At 44.6% G+C, this 23,951-nt stretch overlaps 1 protein-coding gene across 1 annotated transcript; it reads right to left on the minus strand.

Annotated features, from left to right (window-relative positions):
* Positions 1 to 4,906: 4,906 nt before the first annotated feature.
* On the minus strand, positions 4,907 to 13,865 carry LOC144108420 (uncharacterized). The gene is made up of 4 exons (XM_077641662.1): positions 13,622 to 13,865; positions 6,769 to 12,423; positions 6,284 to 6,441; positions 4,907 to 4,913 (listed from the first exon to the last, which is right to left on the minus strand). The coding sequence occupies exons 2-4, from the start codon at positions 12,088 to 12,090 to the stop codon at positions 4,907 to 4,909; spliced, it is 5,487 nt and encodes a 1,828-aa protein (XP_077497788.1). The 5' UTR covers positions 12,091 to 12,423; positions 13,622 to 13,865.
* Positions 13,866 to 23,951: the final 10,086 nt, after the last annotated feature.

Consider the following 23,951-nt stretch of genomic DNA (forward strand, 5'->3'; position numbering starts at 1 on the left):
AGAATGCATATATTAATTAGTCCGGTAGCAGTATCAGTTGTAGAAGGTGACGAAGAGCAATGCACAGCGCGAGCTCAGTTACGACGGCGGCGACGTGGCTCAACCCATGAACGGGTGCTTGAGAGTTGTGCTCTCAAAGACCACATAAATGTTGTGGCTTGCAGCATCTCAGAGTGTGCAATGAGAGCCTATTCTGTTACTTAAAGCTTGAGATTTTTTTTCCGCAGTGTTTATTTGTTGGATAGTATACCAGCTTTTTGCATCGCTTTGCAACAGTCATAGGGTGGTTGTCAAGTGCAGGCCACTGTAGCTGTTCATGTTTTTAGAGCACGAAGATATGTCAAAACAATGTAATAGCAGTACAAGAGCAAAAAATGTGCTTGTCTTCACTCTTTGTTGCTTGTTATCTTTTCTCTGCAAAATTTGAAAGCCTTCAAGCTCAACCAGTTCTTCATATTAATTCTGTAAGTGTTTCATAAGGCTATAACCGTAGAAACAAATTGAAAGAAGAAGAGCAAAAAAACAAGAATTGTGGAATTGCTTTGATGACTTGATGATCTAAGGCATGGAGATAATGCTTTGTATAAGGATAGTAACTATACTGGATATTCTGAACATCAAACAGGTTCAATTCCCACCACACTTTCACTGCTCACACTATTCAAACAGCTGACCCAGGCGAAAATTTGTTAATGAGCATCTACTGGATTTTGTAGGAATCAGAAGGAAATCTGCAGGTTGTACTGGTTCCAGTATGGTGCTAACTGGTTTTCTGGCATTCCACTGGTTGTGATACTGGTTCTAGTAGGGTGCTTACTGGTTTTCTGCTGGTGCCAGTAGATAACCTGATGGTTTTCTACTGGTTGTATTGGTCCCAACAGGGTGCCTACTGGTTTTTTGTTGATTGCACCGGTTCTAGGAAATTAATTTTTTGCTGTTCTGTTTGTTACACTTTCTTTTTTGTTTGAGGGGTAATAATATTCTTCAACTAACAAATTCTTGCAGCTAAATTGCTTTGACTATAAGTGCTAGACATTGAATAAATAGTTCCAGATTTAATGAGTTAAATTTTCTGGTACTTCTCCCTGGGATCGTACTGTTTCGAGTAGTACTGGTCGATTAACACATTCTCAGCACCTACTGAAACCAGCAGCTGATGGAACCAGTAGGTGATGGAACTGCAGTAAATGCTGGAACCATTATTTTTCAATGCAGCATTGAAACATTACATTTAGTTCTGCTTGGACAAACCATTTGTAAAATGTCCTTTTAATTTCTGATTCTTTCTGAAACGTTAAAAACCAATGTTAACGGGAGACACGGGTCTTGAAATGATAAAAAAATATCAAAATTCGATTTTTCAAAAATGGCATATTCTAGATCTATACACTATAAAGTACTTTGTGGGTGGTACAGTGCAGAAACAGATGAAAGCACAAAAGAAAGAGACGCCACAGAGGAGTGCTGTGGTGTCACTCAGCTAGATCCAACTCACCCAGCTATCCATCCTTCTAAAGTACATGCCTAAAAAGTTTTAATGCATAATTCAACCTCCAATTACTCATATTTATGTGTTGTGTTGAGTTTAATGGCTCATGGGCAGCAAAGGCCATCATGCACCAAGCTCGAGGTACAAAATAAGTTTTTGTAGAATGTTTAGAAGTTTGAAAGATCATTGATGGGGTAGGTGGTCTAAAAGGATTGTACTGCCTTGTAATAACAGAGGAAAAGAAATTTTGGAATGGCTAGTGGTAAAAGCCTTGGAGAGGTCAGGTAGCCTCAGCAGCTATCCTTGGCTGGGCAAGGATCCTGAGGCTCCTAACCAATCAAAAACCTCAGCCTTCTCAGGGTTGAGAAAGTGGCTGAGGTGTATCATGTAATAAATAAAGCGAACCAGTGGTTCAAAACTGAGTTTTTCAGGGATGCCTGCTTCTTTTAAAAAAGGTAAAAACAGAGGGTATGAACAATGGCATTATCATCCAAGAGCAGTGTAGGATGAAAAGTAATGAATTCTTTATAAAATTGACTAAAGTATGTTTTCTTAGTTTTTCCAGTTTCACACAAGAGAATAAAATGTGATTATCCGTGAGACCATCCCTGCATTCTTCTCAAACAGGTTTGTCTTGTTTTGTTAGCAGGAAGCTGTGCATAAGGCGTGTGTGGCCTATTTGAAGTTGGCGTAAAATCACTTCCTTGAAACATTCCTGGTGCACACGTGAGTTAAATTCACCTAAAACTGGCTTTTTCAAGTGTGGTTTATTATTCACTTCGCTTTTCTCAGCTGGCTGCCATTTTTTCCTGAATTTTTATTGTACTAATCTTATACAGTCATTAAAGGTTATGTTTACTCCTTTATTTCCTTTCCATGAGCATCAGCAGTGCACAAATTTGGTCTCTCGTTGCCTTTTATTCCGACATGACTCTGGACCCAGCAGAGTTTTGTTTCATCGTCGAGCTGTGGCTGTATGATGTCACGAAGTATAGAAGTGAATACGTTTCTAGAGTGGAGAGCTGTAAGTATGCTTAAGTAGTTTGTGTAAATAATACTGTTTTTGAGGTTCTCATTTACTATTCTTTCTATGGCCACACAGATTGCGTAACATTCTGCAATGAAGATGGATGCGCACTGTGGAAGTCCTACTGTGTCCTTCGAATTCACCTGCACCCCGCAGTTTGCCCTTTAATTGGCAACCATGTCACTGTGAAACTGATGCCAAGTGCCCATTCTGGTGTACATGTGTTGTAAGATTGTGCTACCAAAAAAATTATGTGCAGTTTAACTACTGCTGAACCTGGTTAGAGAGCGAAAGCTGTTGTGTATCTGGCAAGCAGATGCAGCTTGGCATCTGTAATGTTGAGTGCATTCCACACACTGGACAGGTACCTGCCGCGGTGGCTCAGTGGTTAAGATGCTCGTCTACTGAGCCGGAATACCCGGGTTCGAACCCGACCGCAGCGCCCACGTTTCGATAGAGGCGAAACAAAACTGATGGCACTTAAGTCTGCTTATGCGGAGGAATGCAAAGGCATGTGTTTTGAAGGAAGGAAACATTTTTGACAAAAGGAAAGGCCGCATTAGCTCTCAGATCTCGACATCTCGGTGGACACCTCAACCTCGTGAAAGCATGATCTCTGGCTCAAATTTAACGGTCAAATTTAGTGACACGTGAAGAGTGGCTTCACTACATAGCGTAGTGAAGCTTTCAGTGCTAAAGACCAGTCGCATAGATGCAGTTGTCACTCTAATACAGCTTTTCTTCAACTGCTCGAGACTGTTCTCAGGCTTAACCCTCTGAAATGCAATTTTTGTTTCATTGAAAAGAAACATTTTCCTGCCTAAATAGTGTATTCAGGCATTAAAAAAGATCATTTGTTAGTTTTCCAGTGCTAAATACTATAGTAGGTATTTTACTGCAGGGATGTGCAAAATTTCATACAGTGTCACAATTAATGAAATCAGTGCCATCAAAATGCTTTGACCTATCAAGTAAACACCCGAAGGATCGTGGCAATAATTTCTATTTCAAATGTGCACATTCTGCTTGAAATTGTGAAAAAAAAAATGATCTTACTATTGGCAGCAAAATATGTCTTCACAAAAATGGCGGATGACGTGCTACCATGCTCACTGTTTCACAAAATTTTATTTACTGCATTCCCTATTATAACATAAAAACCACTCTATTTACCACATGAAAGATGCAAAATTCATCTGAAATAAAAAAATCATTGTTAAGTGCAATCACTCAAGAAAAGCTGCGGGCTTGCTTTGTACACAACTGTGTACATAGCGTGTCAAAGGGTTAAGCACAGTCTCTGGATTTATGCACGCTTGAGTAATAAGGCACATTTGTATTTTGCATTTACATGTCCTAACCAATGTTCAATCAACTTCAATTGTTTTAAAAATATTTTGGTCATCATAATTTTTACACATATTAACACATCCTTGTTTCCAGGTCATGCACTCTTCAATAAGTATGAAATTTTAACCAAAACTGTCCACCAAATAGGTAAACACTTCTACGTTCATTGGGCTATTGCGACAATGAGGTGCATCTGGTCACCTTGATATCTCAAAAGCCACCGAGTGGCATAGGACATGGCATCAAAGCATGCTCTCTGCAAGCTGCCCATGTGCCAAGCTGCAATATTTTGCACAAAGTGACATAAAAAGAAATAAGATGCCTTTATTATCAATTGTGAAATACACAGCCTCGACAGTTTGCCTACAAGGTTTTTGGTCTTCACAAAAAATTTTATTGAACCAGCTTCACTATGAAATATTGAGCCCTTGAAAGCGGCAAGGTCCTTTCTGCCACCAAACTAAAGTTCGGCAGCACTTGTGAAATCTTAAGCAATTATGCTGCTCTCTTTAGCTTTTCATGCTATTAGATGCAAGCACAAATCAAGTGAGGTAATAAATCAACAACTGTTGATTAAAACAAATGGTCCACCTTTCACTTGAAATGTTGCTACACATATACCCGTGTACACTCACAGTGCACACAAGGCCAGTAATAACTATACATACAGTGCATGTATGATGGTTAACCTATAATGCCAACATAAAGACAGGCAGCTGTTACACTCAACACTACAGCAAAATAAAGGTGAGTCAACAAAGAAAACAAGAAGGGGGCAAATTCAGAATACTTTGGGTACAAACCCTATATTTAAATGTACACACTGTGCACCAAATGCACCCATTAACCCACAACCACAAGTTAAATGTCATAGTCCTGTTACTATATACCAGATATAGTCAACTCGACTAGAAAAAACTTGCAAGCTCAAGAATTCTGAAGGTCTCTAGTCGTACTGCTGACAATTTTGTTAGGCTAAGCCGTTGTACAGCACAGTGGTTTTAAAAGTTTTATGAAGATAAACAGGAAAAAAACATGATTCAGCTTCTGCACATATGGGAGATATGTGGCACTTTGAATCTACAAAAGATAAGAAATGGGTATTACATAATAAATCAACCTTGACACCTATCGTAAATTCTGCCTTCTATATCACTAGTTTGTTCGCTTTCAAACTTCCCGAATAGATCACATATTGAGGTCTGCTTTGAACAGTAATACATTTAAATGTGTACAAAGATTGATTCACATAACAGAGAATTGAAAACTATTGTTGTTGGCAAGGTCTGGCAACTGCTTGTACCGACAGAGCCCCTAGTCTTCGTAGCTTCTGTTCCCCACCTCGAAGTCTGCAACACCAGTTCACTCGGTTGGCTGAGCTTCCCAATTCTGCCACACAATATGCTTTACGATACAAAGTAGACCTTGAAAATGAATGTTTGTGAAATTCAAGTAGAAACAAGCTAGTAGTACAGAAGAGAACTTCTGACAGGACACAAGATAAATATGCAGGTTACTGTACAATTCAACACTTGAAACATACAAAGGAATTGCTACACAATTCAACTTTAAAATGCAAAGAGGCACAGTGCTATGAAGACGTATGAAAGAGTGTACCTGCTGCAGAAAATACAGAGTAAGCTATTAACTTGCAAAAGGAGCTGTGCCACAACAAACTACAAAACTGTTCTATACATACAGACAACAAATGTATAGACAAAGAGCTCTAAAACAGATAAAAAAAGCAAAACAATGGTACATAAATACAAGGATGAGTAAACACAGAGTGAAGGTCCAAAAACAGGACCAGATTGAACGATGCATTTTCTTCATGCATGTATGTGTCAAAAAAGACACTTCATATATAAAAAAGGCAAAACAATGTTATATAAAACAAACTGAATGTGCAACATGTCATCTCGCCACACATAACTGAACTATAAAGCATCAGAACAATGTTACTGAACAACAAATTACTGTATTTGTCCACAACAGGCCACAAAAAAATGTTTCACTTAATATTTACCGTGATAAAAAATTCTAACTTTGCACCAAAATAAAATGTCCACAAAAAGTGGTCACGCTAACTTCGCTGTGCTAAAAGAAAAAAAATGCATGAAATCTTTCCAACAATAAAAACGAAAAGGTAGAAAATAAGTGTCGAGGCATTGCACATAATCTCCACTACTACACAAAATATACATGCCTTGCAAGATCTTCACTGTAATTCCCCTTCCATAGACACATTACACATCCGCAAATGGCACACCGGGAACATTGATGTAGGAGCAGCACCCTGTACAAATTACATGATTTGCCTCCAGTGTCAATGTTTAATTCTTCATTCTTAGTCTAGCTCTGGGACAAAAATGCTGTGCTGAAGCCCTGTAGGAGACTGCATTTCAAATACCTCTTACGGTACAAGTATAGTATCGCCACCATGATCCGCTTTAATGGTGGGCAGTGATGAGCCAATTTCAATCTCCACTACATCCTCTGGCACAATGCATGACACTGCATCAGGGTCTGATCTGCACTTGCTGATCTCGTCAGCCTCAATTTCTTCCACTGCTATCTGGCAATGTGCATCGACGCCCAAGCTTGACAACACACTGTGCAGTACTAGAGTATCTTCCCCATCCTGAGTGCAATCATTTTCAGCTGTACAAGAATCTTCACTGCTTTTACAAACACTTATGCTGTTAACACCTTGGCTTGCTGGCATATAACTGCACCCTGAGCTGCTTTGCAGAACACTAGGCTCAGAGAAATCGTCATGCTCATACTGTGTTTTAGCTCGGCAACATGTGTCAGGCTCTAAATTGTACCCTGCAACAATGCCACAATCTTTCAGCTCAAAATTATTGGCCAAGTTTGATACAGCTGCTTCTTTTAGACCAACACATGGGCTGTCATCGGGAAATGTTGCTACTGGATGATGCTGTGAATCACATCTTGAGCACACAGGTTCGCTCTCTTCAAATTTTTTTACTCGACAGGAAGTATTGCTTTCAGAAGTTACGCCTGTCTCTGTTGCTGCTGTAAAGCTTTTATCAGTGACCAAAGACGAAGTTGCAACACCATCAGGAACATCTGCTGTCATATGTTCACTTTCACACTCTACACTATGCAGAAACATGTCCTTGCACTCTGCAGACAGTTCACAATCAGATGCTTCAGTGATATCCAAAAATTCAGTGTGCTCAGCATGCTTATTGTGAGCTTTAAGCATGGGATCAGGATCTGCTGCAAGGGCTTCAGACTTTATTGAATCCTCCTCCACATTTTTACATTCAACTTCATCAGCAACATCTGGATCTTCACTGAGTGTTTCACAGTACATATCCTTCTCATCTTCCAAATCTTCGTATTCCATGGAATCAGGATTGCAAACACGATTGAACAAATCCTGTGCACTCTCCACATCATCTTTAAAGTCAGTTTCACTTTCAGACTTGTGTTCTGCTTGTGCAACTTCTCCTCCAACCTCATTCAACTGTTTGGTGCCATCTAAAACTGCAATATTGACTACTTGCGTCTTGCAACCAGGAGGCATTTCTTCTTTTTTATCGTTGAGCACAACATTGCTCACCAATTCCTCGAGCGTTTCCTTGCTTGCTAGAACCACATCATCTGTCTCATGCTTGACAGGCTTCAAAACTGCAGGCCTGAGATCTTTATTGTCCAATTGTAGCTGAGGAGTCCTGAATGCCATTGAAGCTGAACACGATCCAGAGGAGGCTGGTGTGGAAGCAGGGCTCGAAAGTGTGTCATCCTCACTGGCATCAAATTCAGGGAAATACTTTTCATCTCCAAGATCTCGAAACACCAGTGTCCTGGTGCCATCACTGGCAGTACTCCAAATCTCCAACGAATCACATTTCATATAAGCCTGAGGCTTGTAGTGATGCATTGGCTGAAAATGACACCTTGTATGGTCTCGTAAAGTTGACATATGTGTTGACCGGTAATCGCAAAAAGTACAGCACAGTCCTTCTGAAGTACCGTGGTGCTGAAGATGGTTCACAACTGTCTCACGCCGATGAAATGCATACGGGCATTTGCTGCAGATGTACACACACTTTTCTTCAACAACTGCTGGTGTGGCAGCAGTTGGTGTACTGTCTGACAAAGGCATGGCAGTACTTGGCTCAGAGCCATTTTCAGGTGGCTGAGGAGAGCTTGTAAGTGGTGCAGGATGCTCTACTTTCGGCTGCTTCAACTCAGGCACAAGGACTTCATGGAGTTTACGATGCTTGACGAGATTGCCTGCAAGCTTGACAGAGTAGTCACAGTGTGAGCAACGAAATCGTTCATTGCGTCCATGAAGGGTAAGGTGACTTTCGAAGCGATTGTACTTTGAAAATGATGCAGGACATTTGTCGCAGCGAAACATCTTGGGAGGTTGTTTCTGCTTCAGCGCACCTTGGTAGTGAAGGTGCGTGTGTGTACTCACATTGGCTGCACTGTTGGCTGCATAGTTGCAGAAGTGGCAGGTATACACCCCTGTGCTACCATGCAGACTTAGGTGATACTCCAGCGTTGTTGGTTTCTGAAAAGCTGCAGGGCAGCGAATACAGTGGTGCAACTGGACTCCCATGCTCTGAGAGCCAGCATCCACAAAGGCACGAGTCTCGGCTTTCTCCAGAAGTAACATCTGATCAGCAGCAGCTGGAGCTGCAGGAGGGGTGGCAGACTCTGGCTGCTGGCTGCGAATCTCAGCTAATGTAAAGCCATTCTGGCGTTCTGCATATTCTGGTGTATGGACAAGAAGGTGCTTGCGCAGATGAGCCTTGTGTCTGGCTCTGTAGTCACAATGGTGACATGGATACAGATGACCAGAATTGTGGTACGCCTTATGGGTGTCCAAGTCGTAGTGACTTTTGAACATGGCAGGGCATTTGTCACAACAGTAGCTGAATATCTTCTTGCATGATGGTGACTCCAACTTGTCCTTTAATGCCGAGATCTCAGACTTCTGTGCACCTACAGCTGCTGACTCAGGAACTGTTTTTTTGGCAACTGCTGGCCTGGAAGGCAGTGCATTGAGATTTTCACAAAATGTCCTCATACGGTTCAAGTCCAGCGATCGGTAATCTGCTTTGTGAAGCTTCATGTGGCTGGCGAGAACCCCAGTGTTGCTGCATCGGTAGCTACAAAGAACACACTGGAATTTAGCCCCCTTCAAAGCAGTATGCATGCATTCATGAATCTTCACATTAGCCCTGCGTTTGTTGGTCAGGGGACAGAATCGACATTTGAACATGCGATAGGCTGTGCCATTCACCATTGTTGTCATTGTCTGGATTCCACCACTATATGGCGTCCCGTCCAGTGGCCTTCCATCAGCAGATCTGTGTATCTTTTGGTGCTGAACTATCAGGTGCCTGTGGGTTGACCAATAATTGCAATGGGTGCATTTGTGAGGGGCATTCTTGTTGGGCCGATGGAACTGCTTGTGGTACAGGTACTGAGTTTTATTATCAGAGCTGTATGGGCAATTCTCACAAGCATGTTTCTTCGTACCTGCCTTCACAAGCAAGCGAGGAAGGACTTCTGTGGCTGGCTGTTGCTCTTCTTTGTGCAGTTTCATGTGACGGGACAAAGTCTTTTTGACATTGGCATAGTATGGGCAATACTTACACTTGTAAATAGCTCCTTCTTTAGGCACATGGTGCTTCATGTGAAACTTCAAGTGGCATACCCTTGAGCATTGGTAAGGACATGTATTACATTTCAAAATCTTTGGCTCAGCGTTCTGCGGTGCATGAGGTACAGCAGGTTTTTGTTCTTTCAAACGAAATGTGTTGCCTTCTTCTACGAAAGAAACATTACTTTCTATGTGTTCTGGACCTGTGTTATGTCGATGTCTGACATGCATCAGGACAATATGGTACCACTCTGAAATAAAGTTGCAAAGACGGCAACGATAGGGATTTACTGACGCATGTGAGCCCAAATGTGACAGAACTGCTTTGCGTTCAGTATGATTGAAGTTGCAGTGGCCACAATATAGAACCTGCTGGTTAGAACTTGATTCAGGGATAGGAGCTTCCAAATCATCCTGGTAATCTTGGTCTCCATAGAGTATATCAGGTGTTACCACTATGTTCTCAGTCTCATCACAACAAATCAGTTGCGCTTCCTCTTGATTGAGCCTGGAAGGCTGTGCGGGCTGAAGAACTTTGCCACCTGTTGAGGATTCCTCTACATCCACTAGGTGAATCTTGTACTCTTCATAATTCTTGAAGCCGGTTTGATCCATGACTACCAACCTGGCCTCCTTGTGTTTTGGGTCATTGCCAGACTTGCTTTTGATATGCTTCTTCACATCGTATTTCCAGTTGGAGCGATAGCTGCAAACTGAGCACCTGAAAGGTCTTTTATTGAGGTGCTGTATCATATGGCGATGAAAATGCGATGCTGGTCGGGTCAGAAATGAACAGTGTGGACACTTGTATTTCTGAACGATCCTGGGTTTAGTGTCAGCTGCACCAGTGTTCTCCTTGTGCATTCGGAAAGCATGGCGCATCATGTCACCTTTCCGATGGCTTGTAAAGGAGCAGTGGGTGCACTTGAAGGCTTTCAAGTTTCCATGGATTAACTCATGCTTTCTCAGTGCTGAAATCCATCGTGCAGTATAGCCACAGCGTTGGTAAACGTGCATGGGCTGCTTGCTCTTCATAGAGATGTCAAGTGCTTGGATAGAGCCAGAATAGTTAGCAGGGGAAGTCGAATCATCACTCTTGCCCAGCTCTATAATGATTGGTGCACTTGTTATCCCAGTAGCAACAGCATCACTACTGCTCTTTCCACTCGGCTCTTCTTGATGGTCTAGCATTACATGCTGCTCAAGGTGATCAAGCTGGTCAAAGCGAATATGACAAAGTGAGCATCCATGCTTCCTATTCATTTTAAAATGAGTTTCCTCATGTCGTTTAAGCTCTGATGGCCGCAGGACTTGCTGAGGACAATATCGACATTTCCGTATTGTCCCTTCATTGTTTTCTACAACAGCAGTCTCTCCAGTTCGCTTCAGAGTCATTTTGAGTGCCGGTGGTGAGGTGGTGTCCTCAGCAGCATCTTCGTCAATCACGAGTTTGTCCTCATCATCATCCACATTATCACGTTCAGTGTTTTCTTCCTCAATATCGGTAGCATCCTTCAAAAGTTCATTGTGGTGGTGCAAGCAATGGGCAGTAGGGCTTTTACGAGACATGGTCATGAAACCACATTTGTTGCAATGGAACTCACCACCTGAAGTATGGCGCTTGAGGTGCCAATCCATGTTCCATTTGTAGCCGGTCTGGAAGTTGCAGAACTGGCATTTGATTTTTGGTAAACTGTGAAAACGCATATGGCGAGTGTAACGACCTTTTTCATGGCACACATAGCCACACTGTTGGCAACGATAGAACCGCCGCTTCAGATGCACTGTCTTTTTATGTTCTTCCACATGAATTTTGCTCTTTGCATGGAAGTTACAACTGCTGCACTTGAACACTTTTTCTTGAGTGTGCACTTTGATTTCAGCAGAACGGGATGGTGACGATGCAGGTGATCCTGTTTCTACCAAATGCCGTGAATTCTCACCATACATCTCCTCCTTGTGGACAATATTGCAGTGGGTCTGTAGCTTCTGTGGCTGTTTGGAAGCATACTCACAAAAAGGGCACTCATGAATGCTAATGCAATCCCCATGAACATCTCTCCTATGGCTGAGAAATTCTCGTGCCCATTTCGTTACCAAGTCGCATTCAGCACAGGTATAGGTTCGTCGTCCTGTACGCCCTTTTTTGTTAGGCACAGGTGGTGAACTCTCGTGCGGCCTCTTTTTTGACTCTTTAACACATTCATTCTGCTCTTCAAGAACACTATTTTGCAGGTGAATCTGATCACTAACATCGCCAGTGCCCAGTTCTGGCTCAAGGTTGTTTGCAACTATTTTTTCAGCAGATGCACAGCCAGTGTCTCCACCTTCCATGTTCATTTTTGCAGCATACTTCGCATAGCACGCTCTCTTGGTTTCCTGCTTCCTCAGTAGCACATCCAAGAACTGCGGGTGTTCATTAGATGTATGCGCCACAAGCTCATCTTGGTTGTCACACAGCTGGCCACACATTTCACAAACATTAGCCATTTTAAGCTTGTGGATACTCTGTCTGTGCCGGTAAAAGCTGGCCTGGTAGCGAGTAACAAACGCACAAATGCTGCACCTATACATGCGGCTCCTGTGGTTTAAGTATACATGGTTCGCTAGGTGTTTCCTGTTCTTTCAAACAAACTTGCAGCTTTCACACCTATAACTAGGCATGGTGTGGAATCCAGGCTTTGTGTCACTTGCTGTCCTGTCTGCAACCACAGCAACATAGGACAAAGCAGTCAACTTTACTTTTGGCGCGGCCGGGCTTGCACTTCACGATACAACAGCCAGCAAGATGCGTTCGGTAACCATGTAAGGACGCCAGGTACATCAGGCACAAGTCAACCACTTCCAGTGCAGACTCACAGCTTATCTCAAGCTGAGCTCCATGATCCAGCAAGTCTTGAATTTGGGCTGCAATAAGAGAAAAAATGGGGGAGGGGAGAAGAAAAAATAAAACGCAGTTCATTATTTCAGTTCAGTCACAGCACCATACGCGAATGGTGAAGGCATCCATGCACGGCTCGAAATATCCCACAGCAGGTCACAAGGACTGCAAAGTTATCTTATCAGAGAATGAACCTACTGTTTCATGAGCACAGCAGTGCAGCGGGCAACGGCCCTGCGGTAGTGTTGCTGGGAAGCGATACAGCCCACCGGTCTGCGCGGGACGCAGGCTGCTTGGACAGTCCGGACGCGGACAGAACGCGCGCTCGCTGAAGCCGCGAGCGCGCGCCCTTTAAGTTCAGTCACGCAGTTAAGTTCAGTCACACAGCACCATACGCGAATTGTGAAGGCATCCATGCACGGCTTGAAATATCCCACAGCAGGTCACAAGGAATGCAAAGTTATCTGATCAGAGAATGAACCTACTGTTTCATGAGCACAGCAGTGCAGCGGGCAACGGCCATGCTGTACTGTTTTGCTCGGAAGCAATACAGCCCACCGGTCTGCGCGGGACGCAGGCTGCTTGGACAGTCCGGACACGGACAGAACGCGCGCTCGCTGAAGCCGCTCCGCACCATGCCAATGCACGCCGGAAAATCCTTGAAAGTGCTCCAGCACGCGTTTGCAAACTCTTGCCGCATTCACGGCGCATTATTTGAGTACCGAGCATGCTCCTAGAGTCCAACGTTGTCTGCTACCGCTTGCCTATGCAAGGAGCTGCTCCCGACCAACCCCGGCGGATCGCCATTGCAATGACGCATCATCGCGACGACAATACAAAACAAAAACAGGAAAGCTAAGCAGCTCGCTCAGTGTTGCCCGCTACAGTGTCAAGCTCTTCCCGCCGATGCACCTAGGCGGATATACAGCTTCATAGTGGCCCCGGCACAGCTCCTCGCTTCCGATTACATTCTGTAATGCTTCGACAACGGACATCCCTGTAGCGTCAACGTGTCACAGTGCTTCAGCCGCAGCGGGATGGCATGTCGGTATCACTCGGCGGCCCTCCCAACATGGTTCCCCGTCCAGCGCAAAGATCGGACGAGCACAGACGTCCTCTGGTACTCGGCACCGGTGGGTACCATGGCTACACATAGGTGCGAACTCTGCGCAGCTCCCACTTTCAGTTCTGAACTGTGCAGTAATAATTGAAAGGACCGCTCACCTGATTCCGGTGTCAATGCGAGTAACGGCGTCACTTTTGTAGCTGGCCAGACAAGGCTCGAGACGCCATGTTGGCCTTTTCCAACAACGCGTCTTCGGCACTTCCTACGGATGGCTGCAAGGTTCTGGTGTTGTTAGTGAGCCAGTCGCACCGTATATATTCTTGATGCTGAGTGAACGAACTTCCGCGACGCAAGTGCGCGTATCGCTAGCTAGCAGCGACCTGTCGGATCCGCTGTGGGCCCGGCCTGACTTCGCTCTGGTAGCTCTGGCAGGATCACGTGACTCTTCTCCCTGGTTTAGTGTTCCTGTAAATGCTCCCCAGGAACACTACCCTGAGTGTCTCCGTGGGACACAACCTGGGCCAGAGGGCGCTGCGGACGCCAGTGAAGAGCGCCTTCTCCGAGCGACTCCTTCTAGTTGATCGGGCAGGATGACGAGCTTCGCCACTGACTTCTGTGCGTTGCCTCGCCCGCGCGTGTAAGAAACTAGTTTCGCGCGCGCACTCGTTCTTTCTAGCTTCTTCTTGTGGCTATGTGGGGGGAATGTGCTCGATTTCTGCCACCCATATCGCGGGGGCACAGCGCTTCGGCGCCGTTGTGAGAGGAGCTTGCTTCGCGCGCGCTATGCTCTCTCCGCTCGAGCGTTTTCCTCGCGCTTTGACACTGCTGCGAAACTTTTGCGCACGCTTTCGTGCTTTAGAGAGGGAGCAGCTCGTGTGCGCGGCGTCAAGCAAAGAGTCCAAAAGGGCGCTGTTTTTGTCACACCCTAGTTTAGTGCCCAGAGCCCATAACCACGTGGTGTACGAAGTGAACACTGAAATTTAGCCTACCTTCGAACGAAACTGGCACGAATGCGTTTCGCGTTTTTTTTCTTCGTCTCTTCTAATTGTGCTAGCTCGGCTCGATCTGCTTGCTTCCGCCGTGCGTGCTGGTGACGTGTTTCTGCTGCCTTTTTCTTTTCCCATTCAGCGATGTTTCCATGGTTTTGGCACTATGCTGCTAACCCTAGTGTCACAGGTCGAATCGCGCCGCGTTTAGATTTGTGCGAAATACGAAAGCGTATTTCGCGATGTCGGTGCGCATTAATGAATCCCATTCTGTTGAGCTTTGAGAGAGTTAGCATGGGCGTGCGGCTGATGCGACCAATATGGTAACGCATTGCCGTTCGCATACCGGCGTCGCGCTCGCCTAGCCGCTTCTGTCATATGGTCGTATTTACAGCAGATGGCGTATTTACTATACAGATATCTAAAAATAATATCTGTTATTCCGGAGCCCTTAAAAACGGCTTTGCACACAATCTACATACAGCCTTAGGACGTTATTTCATTTCATTTCATTTCATTTTAATACCTTAAAGACCCACTGGGTGTATTACATAAGGGGTGGGTACATACAGTCAAATGAACAAGTGTTATGTTGAAAAATGGTTGGTAACAGCTTCGGCGAATGTGGATGGGCATGAGATGGTAGCGATGTCATTGGAGAGGTCGTTCCAGTCTACAGAAACACGGTGAAAAAAAGAAGCGGCACAGGTAACAGTACGGGCACGGGGGCGAAACACTTGGAAAGGATGACGAATGTGGTGGGATATGCCGGCTGGCGGGGAAATGTAGGGAGCGCAGCGCAGCGAACTATGGAAAAATTTATGGCATAGGCAGAGGCTAGAAATACGACGACGAAGTGAAAGGGGCGCTAAACTGGATTCCGCTTTTAAAGATGTTACACTGATATCGTACGAATAGGAGGAATGAATGAATCTGGCTGCTCTGTTTTGAAGTGACTCGAGCGCATTGATAAGGTAAACTTGATGAGGGTTCCAAACTGGCGATGCGTAATCTAACTTTGACCTGACAAGAGTTTTATATGCTAGTAATTTTACCTGTTGTGGGGCGTGGCGAAGATGACGTCGTAAGAATCCGAGAGTGTTATTAGCCGAGGAAATGACGTTAGTAACGTGTGTAGCCCATGATAAGTTGTTACACAGTGTGACGCCTAGGTATTTGTATGATGAAACGGACTGCAGGTGAACGTTAGCGACTACGTATGGGAAATCAAGCGGGTTACGGCGGCGGTGGAAGGACAAACGTTTACATTTATGAGGGTTCAGTTCCATTAGCCAACGGTCGCACCATTCCTGTATGCGGTTTAGGTCATCTTGAAGGTATGTTGGGTCGGAGGCGTTAGTAACTGTGCGATAAACTACGCAGTCGTCCGCAAACATGCGAATTTTAGAGCACACATTGGTCGGTAAGTCATTAATATAAATTAGGAATAGAAGCGGGCCTAGTACAGAACCTTGAGGGACGCCTGATGTTACTGGTAGCGGATTGGATTTTTGATTGTTAACAACGACAAACTGTGAGCGATTAGTCAGGAATTCTATCCATTTTACTATGTCGGGGGGCAAGTTCAAACGGGAAAGTTTTAGGATTAAGCGTTTATGAGGTACCTTGTCAAATGCTTTTGCAAAATCCAGGAAAATGGCGTCGGTCTGTAGGTTAGAATCGAGATTAGCATGTAAATCATGAATGAATAGGGCTAGCTGCGTTTCACAAGAGAAACCTTTCCGAAAACCGTGTTGAGACGAATGGAAAAAATTGTTCGAGTCGAGGAAGTTTATAATATGAGTATAGATGACGTGTTCCATTAGTTTGCAGGGCACACTAGTAAGGGAAATGGGTCGGTAATTTAACGGCGAATCTTTGTTACCTGATTTGTAGACTGGAACGACCTTTCCAGTTTTCCAATCGTCCGGTAGTTGTCCTGTTGAGAGTGACTGGGTAAAAAGTAAGCATAAGAACTCGGCACAAATATCATTAGTGTTGTTTAGAAGTTTCGAGTTAATATTGTCTACACCAGATGAAGATGAGATTTCCATGTTTCTAATTAAGGACGCAATACCCAGTGAGGAAAATGCGACTACCGGCATAGCATGCTCAAAGAGTAAATTAGATGTATGAAGTTGCGTATCGGTTTCATTAGTGAAGACGGATGAGAACGCTGCGTTGAATAAAGTAGCGCACTCAGAGTCAGTCATAGCCATGCCTGATTCGTCTTTGAGGGTAATCGTGTGTTCATGATGAGGGTTAACGGCTTGCCAGAACTTCCTGGGGTTATCGCTGAGCATTTTAGGAAGGTCTTGATGAAAAAAGTTGTGCTTGGTGTTATGGATAGCAGATTGATACGATTTTTCCGCAGCGCGGTACTTCGCCCATGCGCTTTGCGCTCCATGGGCTCTTGCTGAGCGGAACAGGCGTTTCTTTTTATTTTCCAACCTTTTAAGACATTTAGTAAACCATGGTTTGTGTGGATTAGCGTGGAAAGTTATTTGGGGAATGAATTCATTGACTAGGGCATCAAGTTTATTCTTAAATGCTAGCCAGTTCTCATGAATACTTCGTGAATGAAAACTTGAGGAAAAACTTACGAAAAACGTTGTCAGTTCGGCATTCATTATATCATAATTACCTTTGTTGTAAAGGCGGATTGTTTTATTGTATTTTGGGCGCCTAATTGCTTTAAGGTCGATGTTGACATGCATAGTTTTGTGATCACTAATCTCAAGGAGGTACGTAATGGGCTGAACGCTATCTGGGCAATTAGTCAGTAATAGGTCTAAAATGTTCGCACAGTTTTGTGTTACGCGCGTAGGTTTGGATATTACTTGAGTAAGGTTAAAATTGTAGCAGAAATCTAGAAATTCTCTTGCTTCGCCATTATTAGTTGTCGGTGCGGGCTGGTGCTGCCAATCAATATTAGGAAAATTAAAGTCGCCAAAGAGGAAGATGTGTGCGTTAGGGTGCTTCGTGATAAGTTTACTTACGGAATTATTAAGCTGACAGGAAAAATCACGAGAGTTATGTGGAGCCCTATAACAGACACCGAGTAAAATCGTGTGTGGTACAGCGTGGCAGTGGAGCCATAAGATTTCCAGGTCGGACGAGTCGTCAATTATCGACATTGATAACTGCTGGCTCACCGCTATCAGTACTCCCCCTCCTCGTGAGTCCTGGCGGTCTTTCCGAAAGACTTGGAAGTCTGGCAAGTCAGTTAGTACTTCGCTATCTGCGATGGCACTGTTCAACCAGGTTTCGGTTAGTATCAGTAGATTGCTGCTAGATGACAAGACAATATTGGAAACAAGTTCGCGCTTGGAAAGGAAACTACGTATGTTGGTGAACACAGCGGACAGGGGAATATTTTTGGGGCGGGTTTTTAGTTGTTTGCGAAGAGATGATTGCTAATCTGATTGTGGTGTAGCAATTGTTATTTCTTTCACAGTTTGCGAGATCTCATCAAAAATGTAGCGCCTGGGACCGATATGCAAGGTTTTGTAGCGTAGGGCAAATTTGTCGGAATTAGCTTTAGCAAAGGTGACTAGCTGCTTGCGGACGCTACGAACTCTGTGGGAGAAGTCTTCGTCGACACTGAATTTCGTTCCTTTAAATTTGCGGCCGTTAGAGAGTATTGTGTCTTTTATTTTGTACGAAATAAATTTGACTATTATTGGTCGAGAGCGGTTGGGTTCATGGCGGCCGAGTCGGTGGGCACGTTCTACATCCTCAGGATGAATGCTTAAGCTCAAGTGTTGAGCGCATGCAGTGACGAATGACCTCTCCCTCAGAGTCCGTAAACGTTTCGGAGGGGTTAGAATCCGAAATTCCATAAAATATGAGGTTGTTACGGCGAGATCTATTTTCACTATCGTCAATGCGGGCCTCAAGGGTTTCAATCTGACGAGATAGCCGAGTATTTTCAGATTTTATAATTTCTAACTCAGATTTTATGGCTGTCATGGCTTCCAAATGTGTCTCAAGATCGGTCATGCGCTTACTTAAACCAGCTATAGCACCGTCAGTGGATATAAGCTGGTTTTTGAGACCTTGCACTTCGGAGATTAGTTGAGTTTGACCGGCGGATAACTTTTTTAGTTCTGCGAGTACAGCCTCGAGATTGTTAGGTCCTGGGTTAGTTTCAATATCGCCTGCCAAGATCAGCAAGCAGCGAACAACATGAGCGCATTCAAGCACAAGAAAAATGCAGCATTGCGGGCTCGGAAGCTGCACTAGGAAATAATTGCTACTTCTTTTAGCATACAAGGAATGCGGATAACTAACCTGCATGATGTAGACAAACGGATTAGTGGTGTGCACGCTTGCACAGCCACCGAGCCCACAAAGCGGCGAAGGCGGTCGATCGCTGCTTATATATCCCGTGGCTGATGTTGCTGGTGATGAGGCTTTCCAGGATGGGCCGGGGAAATGGTATCCAGGGGGAGGCGCTGCCGGGCATGATGAAGTGATGACGTCGGGTTGGGGCCATGCGAAGATGCGATCGTCACTGCAGTAAACTGCAGTGGATGACGTGCTTGCTGGGGGAAGGGCCAACAACGCCGGAAGCAGGGCATTAGCGACGAAGGCGAAAACCTGCAACTCACAAACCACTGGCACAACTCTGTTCTGATGAGCATCGACGGGGCACGTGACAGTATTGCGCGGCCGCGCGAGGTCTACAGTCTGTAATTTGCAGAGCCACATTGCTACGCGTGTGTACGACAGAGACACAAGGTTAGTTCACATGTGGAATCGTGTCTGCCATCTTCACCTTCGCAGTTGTATGCACTGCCAGTTTACATGGTGTTGACCGAGTAAGTGCACATATATTAATTGCCCGCCAGCGCTCTCTCCTGTTGCCGCAGGTGATGGATCTTTAGTATTATTTTTAATGACTACTGCAGCGCGCGATATTGCACCGGTACTTCGCATTGAACGATCCCTGCCACTTGGGTAATTTTTGTTGACATCACACACGGCAGTAAGCAAATGCGTGATTCCAGGGAAGCCCACAAGACAAGCAAGGCGCTTCCCCGCCTTTATGCAACCACGGTGCAGCGTGCCACTTCGATCACCGCGTAAAAACTGCCCACCGATGGACATAAACGGCGCACTGTGCAGTCGTCAGGCTGTGCTCGTATCCGCCGCGCCCGCGAGGAGACGGGCGCGAGAAGCACGCGAGCATGGCCAGTCAGAGCGCCCCGGCGCCGTCGTGCCCGATCGACGCTTCAAAATTCCACCGATACGAGAGGAGTACGGCGCTGTCGTCGTGCGGCAAACTTCAGGTTGGGGTCCCTATACTTTCATAGCCTTTTTTGACACATGTTTCCTGGCGTTTTGGTGAATGGTCATTAACAGACCTGGGGCCATGGAGTTTCTTACTACTAACTAGAGGGAAACCCAACAAACACGAAACCTCCTCAAAATCTCCCAGAAATATCCCATCAGGACATTTGGAATGTCCCCAGGAGGTTCTCATTTTTCCCGAAGACGTCCAAAAAACGTCCCCACGACTAGCCTAGTTCAAAAAGTTGTGCGTCAAAGGTTAAGGAAAGGTTAAGGCTAGATTTCTCGGTTCTGGCTCAATAAAATTATTTCTTTTTTATGCAGACTTCAGGCATCTAAGCGCACATATGTGCCAAATTTCAGGCACATGCTTACGTTACAGGTGGTGTAATACATTTGTCAACTCGCGTGAATACTTGCTGGCTAGGCCATTCAGACACCTGTTTACATGAAATGTGCTTTAACAAGGGGAAAATTTGGGCTGGTTGGTGCATGATCTTGTGACGAGAGCAGCGCATCGCGAGACAAAGAGAGAGGTGGGACACGACGCTGAATAACAACCAGATTTTTAATGCACGTTCGTCGAATATATACATCTTGCTCGTATAAGAAGGAAAAAAAAAGCATGAAAAACGCGTAAGATGTACACGTGGTGAAAAATTAAGACATCGCACGCAGATAATCAATTTCTCTGTCACGAAGCGCTATTGAAGGTATGCAGACGCATATGTCGCTCTTTGGTCGGATTTTGAAGGCTTCATCTCCCTGGTCCGTTGATCAAAATACGACGGGATGACCATTGTGTTGATAAGCTGCGGAGCGCATTCATGCTCTCTGCAATGTTTTGCTAATTCACTGCTGATGGCGCCCTTTAGGGATCTTTTGTGCTCTCGAAGCGGTTTATTCAAACAGCGCCCTGTTTGACCAATGTATGTGCGTCCGCATGACAGAGGTATTTCATAAACCCCGATTTTCACACATTTGACATGTTTTTTCTGGTGTTTTTTCTTGCATTGATTTTATTCTTTGCTCGCTGTTGACTTTGGCGCACAGGCTTCTCAACTTGTTGGGTGCTGACATGAGCACTTTTACACCAGCTCTTGCTCTTACCCTTTTGAGACTGTGTGAAATGCCATTAATGCAAAGAATGACCGCGTACGGCTTCCTTTATTCTGATGTGGTTGTGACATATTTTCTGCCTCTAGGTGCTTGCAGAAACCCTTCTGCGACACTGGATAGCAGTCTCGTCGGGCAACCTGCTGCTTTCAACCGACGGTTCTGGGTGTCAAAACTGCCTTGAACCTCATGATGACAGGATCTCGTCAATGCTTCTCTCATTGCTTTTTTTTTCTACCCCCACTTGATGATCTTGGAGTGCGCAGGTGTGTAGGAGAGCAGTCTGTTCTAGCTTCGTGGTCCGTACCGCCAGCATATGTGAGCGCCTAGAAAGGCTATAGTCAAGTCAAGAAATCGCATAACGTTGTTTTCTGGGAGGTCACTTGTTATTTCTAGTCCTAGTTCTTCTAGTCCTTAGCAAAAGTAGCAGTGAGAGCCGCATTGACGAGATGCTGTCATCATGAAGTTCTAGGAAGTTTTGACGCCAAGAACAGTCGGCTTAAAGCAGCAGTTTACCCGACGAGACTGCTATCCAGTGTCGCAGATGGGATTCTGCAAGCTCTTAAGAGGCAGAAAATATGTCACAACCACAACTGAAGAAAGGAAGCCGTACGCGGTCATTCCTTACATTAATGGCATTTCCCACAGTCTCAAAAAGGAAGGCGCAAGAGCTGGTGTAAAAGTGCTCATGTCAGCACCCAACAAATTAAGAAGCCTGTGCGCCAAAGTCCACAGCGAGCAAAGAAAAATCAATGCAAGAAAAAGCACCGGAAAAGAAAATGGGAAATGTGTGAAAAGCGGGGCTTAGGAAATACGTCTGTCATGCGGACGCACCTACATTGGTCAAACAGGGCACTGTTTGAATGAATGGCTTCGAGGGCTCAAAATAACCCTAAAGGGCGCCATGAGCAGTGAATTAGCAAAACATTGCAGAGAGCATGAATGCGCTCCGCAGTTTATCAACACAATGGTCATCCCGTCGTATTTTAATCAACGGACCAGGGAGATTCAAGAAGCCTTCAACATCGGGCAAAAGAGCGACGTATATGCGTTAGCATACTTTCGATAGCGTTTCGTGACAGCGAAATTGATTTTCTGCGTGCGTTGTCCAAATCTTTTACTATGTGTACATCTGATGCGTTTGTCATGCTTCTGTCCTTCACTTATTGCACGAGCGAGATGTATATATTCGATCGAACGTAGATTAAAAATCTGGTTGCTGGTCAGCGTTGATTCCCGCCTCTCTCTTTGTTTCGTGCTGCGCTGCTCCCGCCACAAGAACATGAAATGTGCTAGAATTTTAGCACAAAGGAAATATTAATTCGAAAACTCGCCCGATCCCGCCCATATAACAGGAAATAGCAGCGCAATACAGATGTAATTTCAGTTTATTAGATGTGCTCTTTGCATATAAATGAATACAAACAGGAGATGCAAATGTATGCACCATTTAGCACACAATGTACGGAGCACTACGACACCAGCAAATAATAATGGCCAAAAATTCTCTAGCTCTGAGAAATCTGAAAAAAACAATGGAGCAATAAAAACATATTACAGGCTGAAAGTTGATGCACCTTAAGCAAACATTCTAAAGGGTACAAAAGCATATATGCACACGCAAAAGCAAACGCGTGTAAAGAGCAACCTGGGTGCCAAAAGAAAAGACGATATGGGCGTACGATGCAGATACGCGGTTTCAGGTTACGGATATTCTGCAGGGTGAAACTAAAACCCCTTGATAATTTGAAAGTAGCGACACTCTCCTCCGCGCCGCGCTTTCCTCCTCGATTCTCCTCGCGCGGCGGCTGTGAGCTCTGAGCACGACACGCTTTTTCTCCTTGGCACCCGCCGGCGGACCGCAGTAGTGAGCGAAGCGCGTGTTTTTGGGCCAGCTCTGCGCTCCAGGAGTGCACAAAGTCTTTAAAATATTGCAAGAAAAACGTTGAGAATTCCGAAAGTAACGTTCATGAAGAGAATGGTTTCTTCTTAGAACTGTGTGAATGGGGAATATTGACGTAAACAAAGCCTTCAGGCGACTCGGTACTGCAGACATTTAAGTCACATGATAAGGTGTTTTAGTTTTTGCTCCTGATTTAGTACTGCCTCTGACTTTGTGTTTGTTTTTTTAGAGCGTGAACTCTGTCGCCGCAGTAAAACTTCGGAAAACGACCCGGGCTGGTGCTCTGAACTTCAAGATCAGAGAAGGTCAAAGCGGGACTTAGTCTCGCTACTGTCAAGCTATGAGTCTAGGCATAGTATATGTCACGTTGTAAAACGTGAGTTTGGATCACTGGTTAATTATATACTTATTATGACTAATTACTGGAAGCCAAATTATTTGATATTGAGTAAATTGCAATTAAAACCCAAATTTGTGCTGCAGCATCGAGTCATATACAGTTGAAAAACTTAGGCCAACTGTAATGGCACCGTGCTAGTCAGCGATCCACATTAATCTGCGTTAATTAGTTAATTTGCTACAAAACCAAACAATGAGCTAGACGATGAAGTCGTATACCTTGCGACAAGAACAGCGCAGCACGAGACAAAGAAGGGACAGGAGAGACACGATGCTTTGTCTCGTGCTGCGCTGTTCCTGCCGCAAAATCATGCACCAACCAGCCCAACTTTCCACCTTGCTAAAGTCATATACCGTTGAAAAGCTTAGGATGAAATCAAATGCTCTGAATTAGTTTACGATACCTATTAATTAGCGTTATTGAGCTATATGCAATCAAAACCAGCCTTTGCATTGTAGTATCGAGTCATATACCTTTCGAAAGCTAAGGTTCAGTGCAAATGAGGTGTGCTAGTTATCGGCCTGAATTAATTAGAGCTGCATATTTAACTGCAGTTGAATCCTAAATTTGCATTATAGATGGAAAACTAAGGGCAAGCGTAAACGCGTTATGCTACCTGGCCAAACTTAAAGAAAAACCTCACAAAAACAGCTAACATTCTAACTACGCTTAACACGAACTGCTTCGAAATGTTTTTCTTTGCTTTCGCATTTAATTGCGCACTTACAATGCGATCAAGAAGCGCGGACAACCATTCATTGAACATTATTAGGCACTGGTGCCAAGGA

This window comes from Amblyomma americanum, chromosome 10 (assembly GCF_052857255.1).
Source record: "Amblyomma americanum isolate KBUSLIRL-KWMA chromosome 10, ASM5285725v1, whole genome shotgun sequence".
NCBI classification, from domain to species: domain Eukaryota; kingdom Metazoa; phylum Arthropoda; class Arachnida; order Ixodida; family Ixodidae; genus Amblyomma; species Amblyomma americanum.

What these genes read in the sequence shown, in the direction of transcription:
- LOC144108420 (XM_077641662.1), bottom strand. Translation starts at nt 12,090, where the DNA reads ATGTATAGGTGCAGCATTTGTGCGTTTGTTACTCGCTACCAGGCCAGC. An exon ending in TTCCCGATGACAGCCCATGT is followed by an intron (nt 6,442 to 6,768) that starts GTTGGTCTAAAA and finishes GCACATTGCCAG; the next exon opens with ATAGCAGTGGAAGAAATTGA.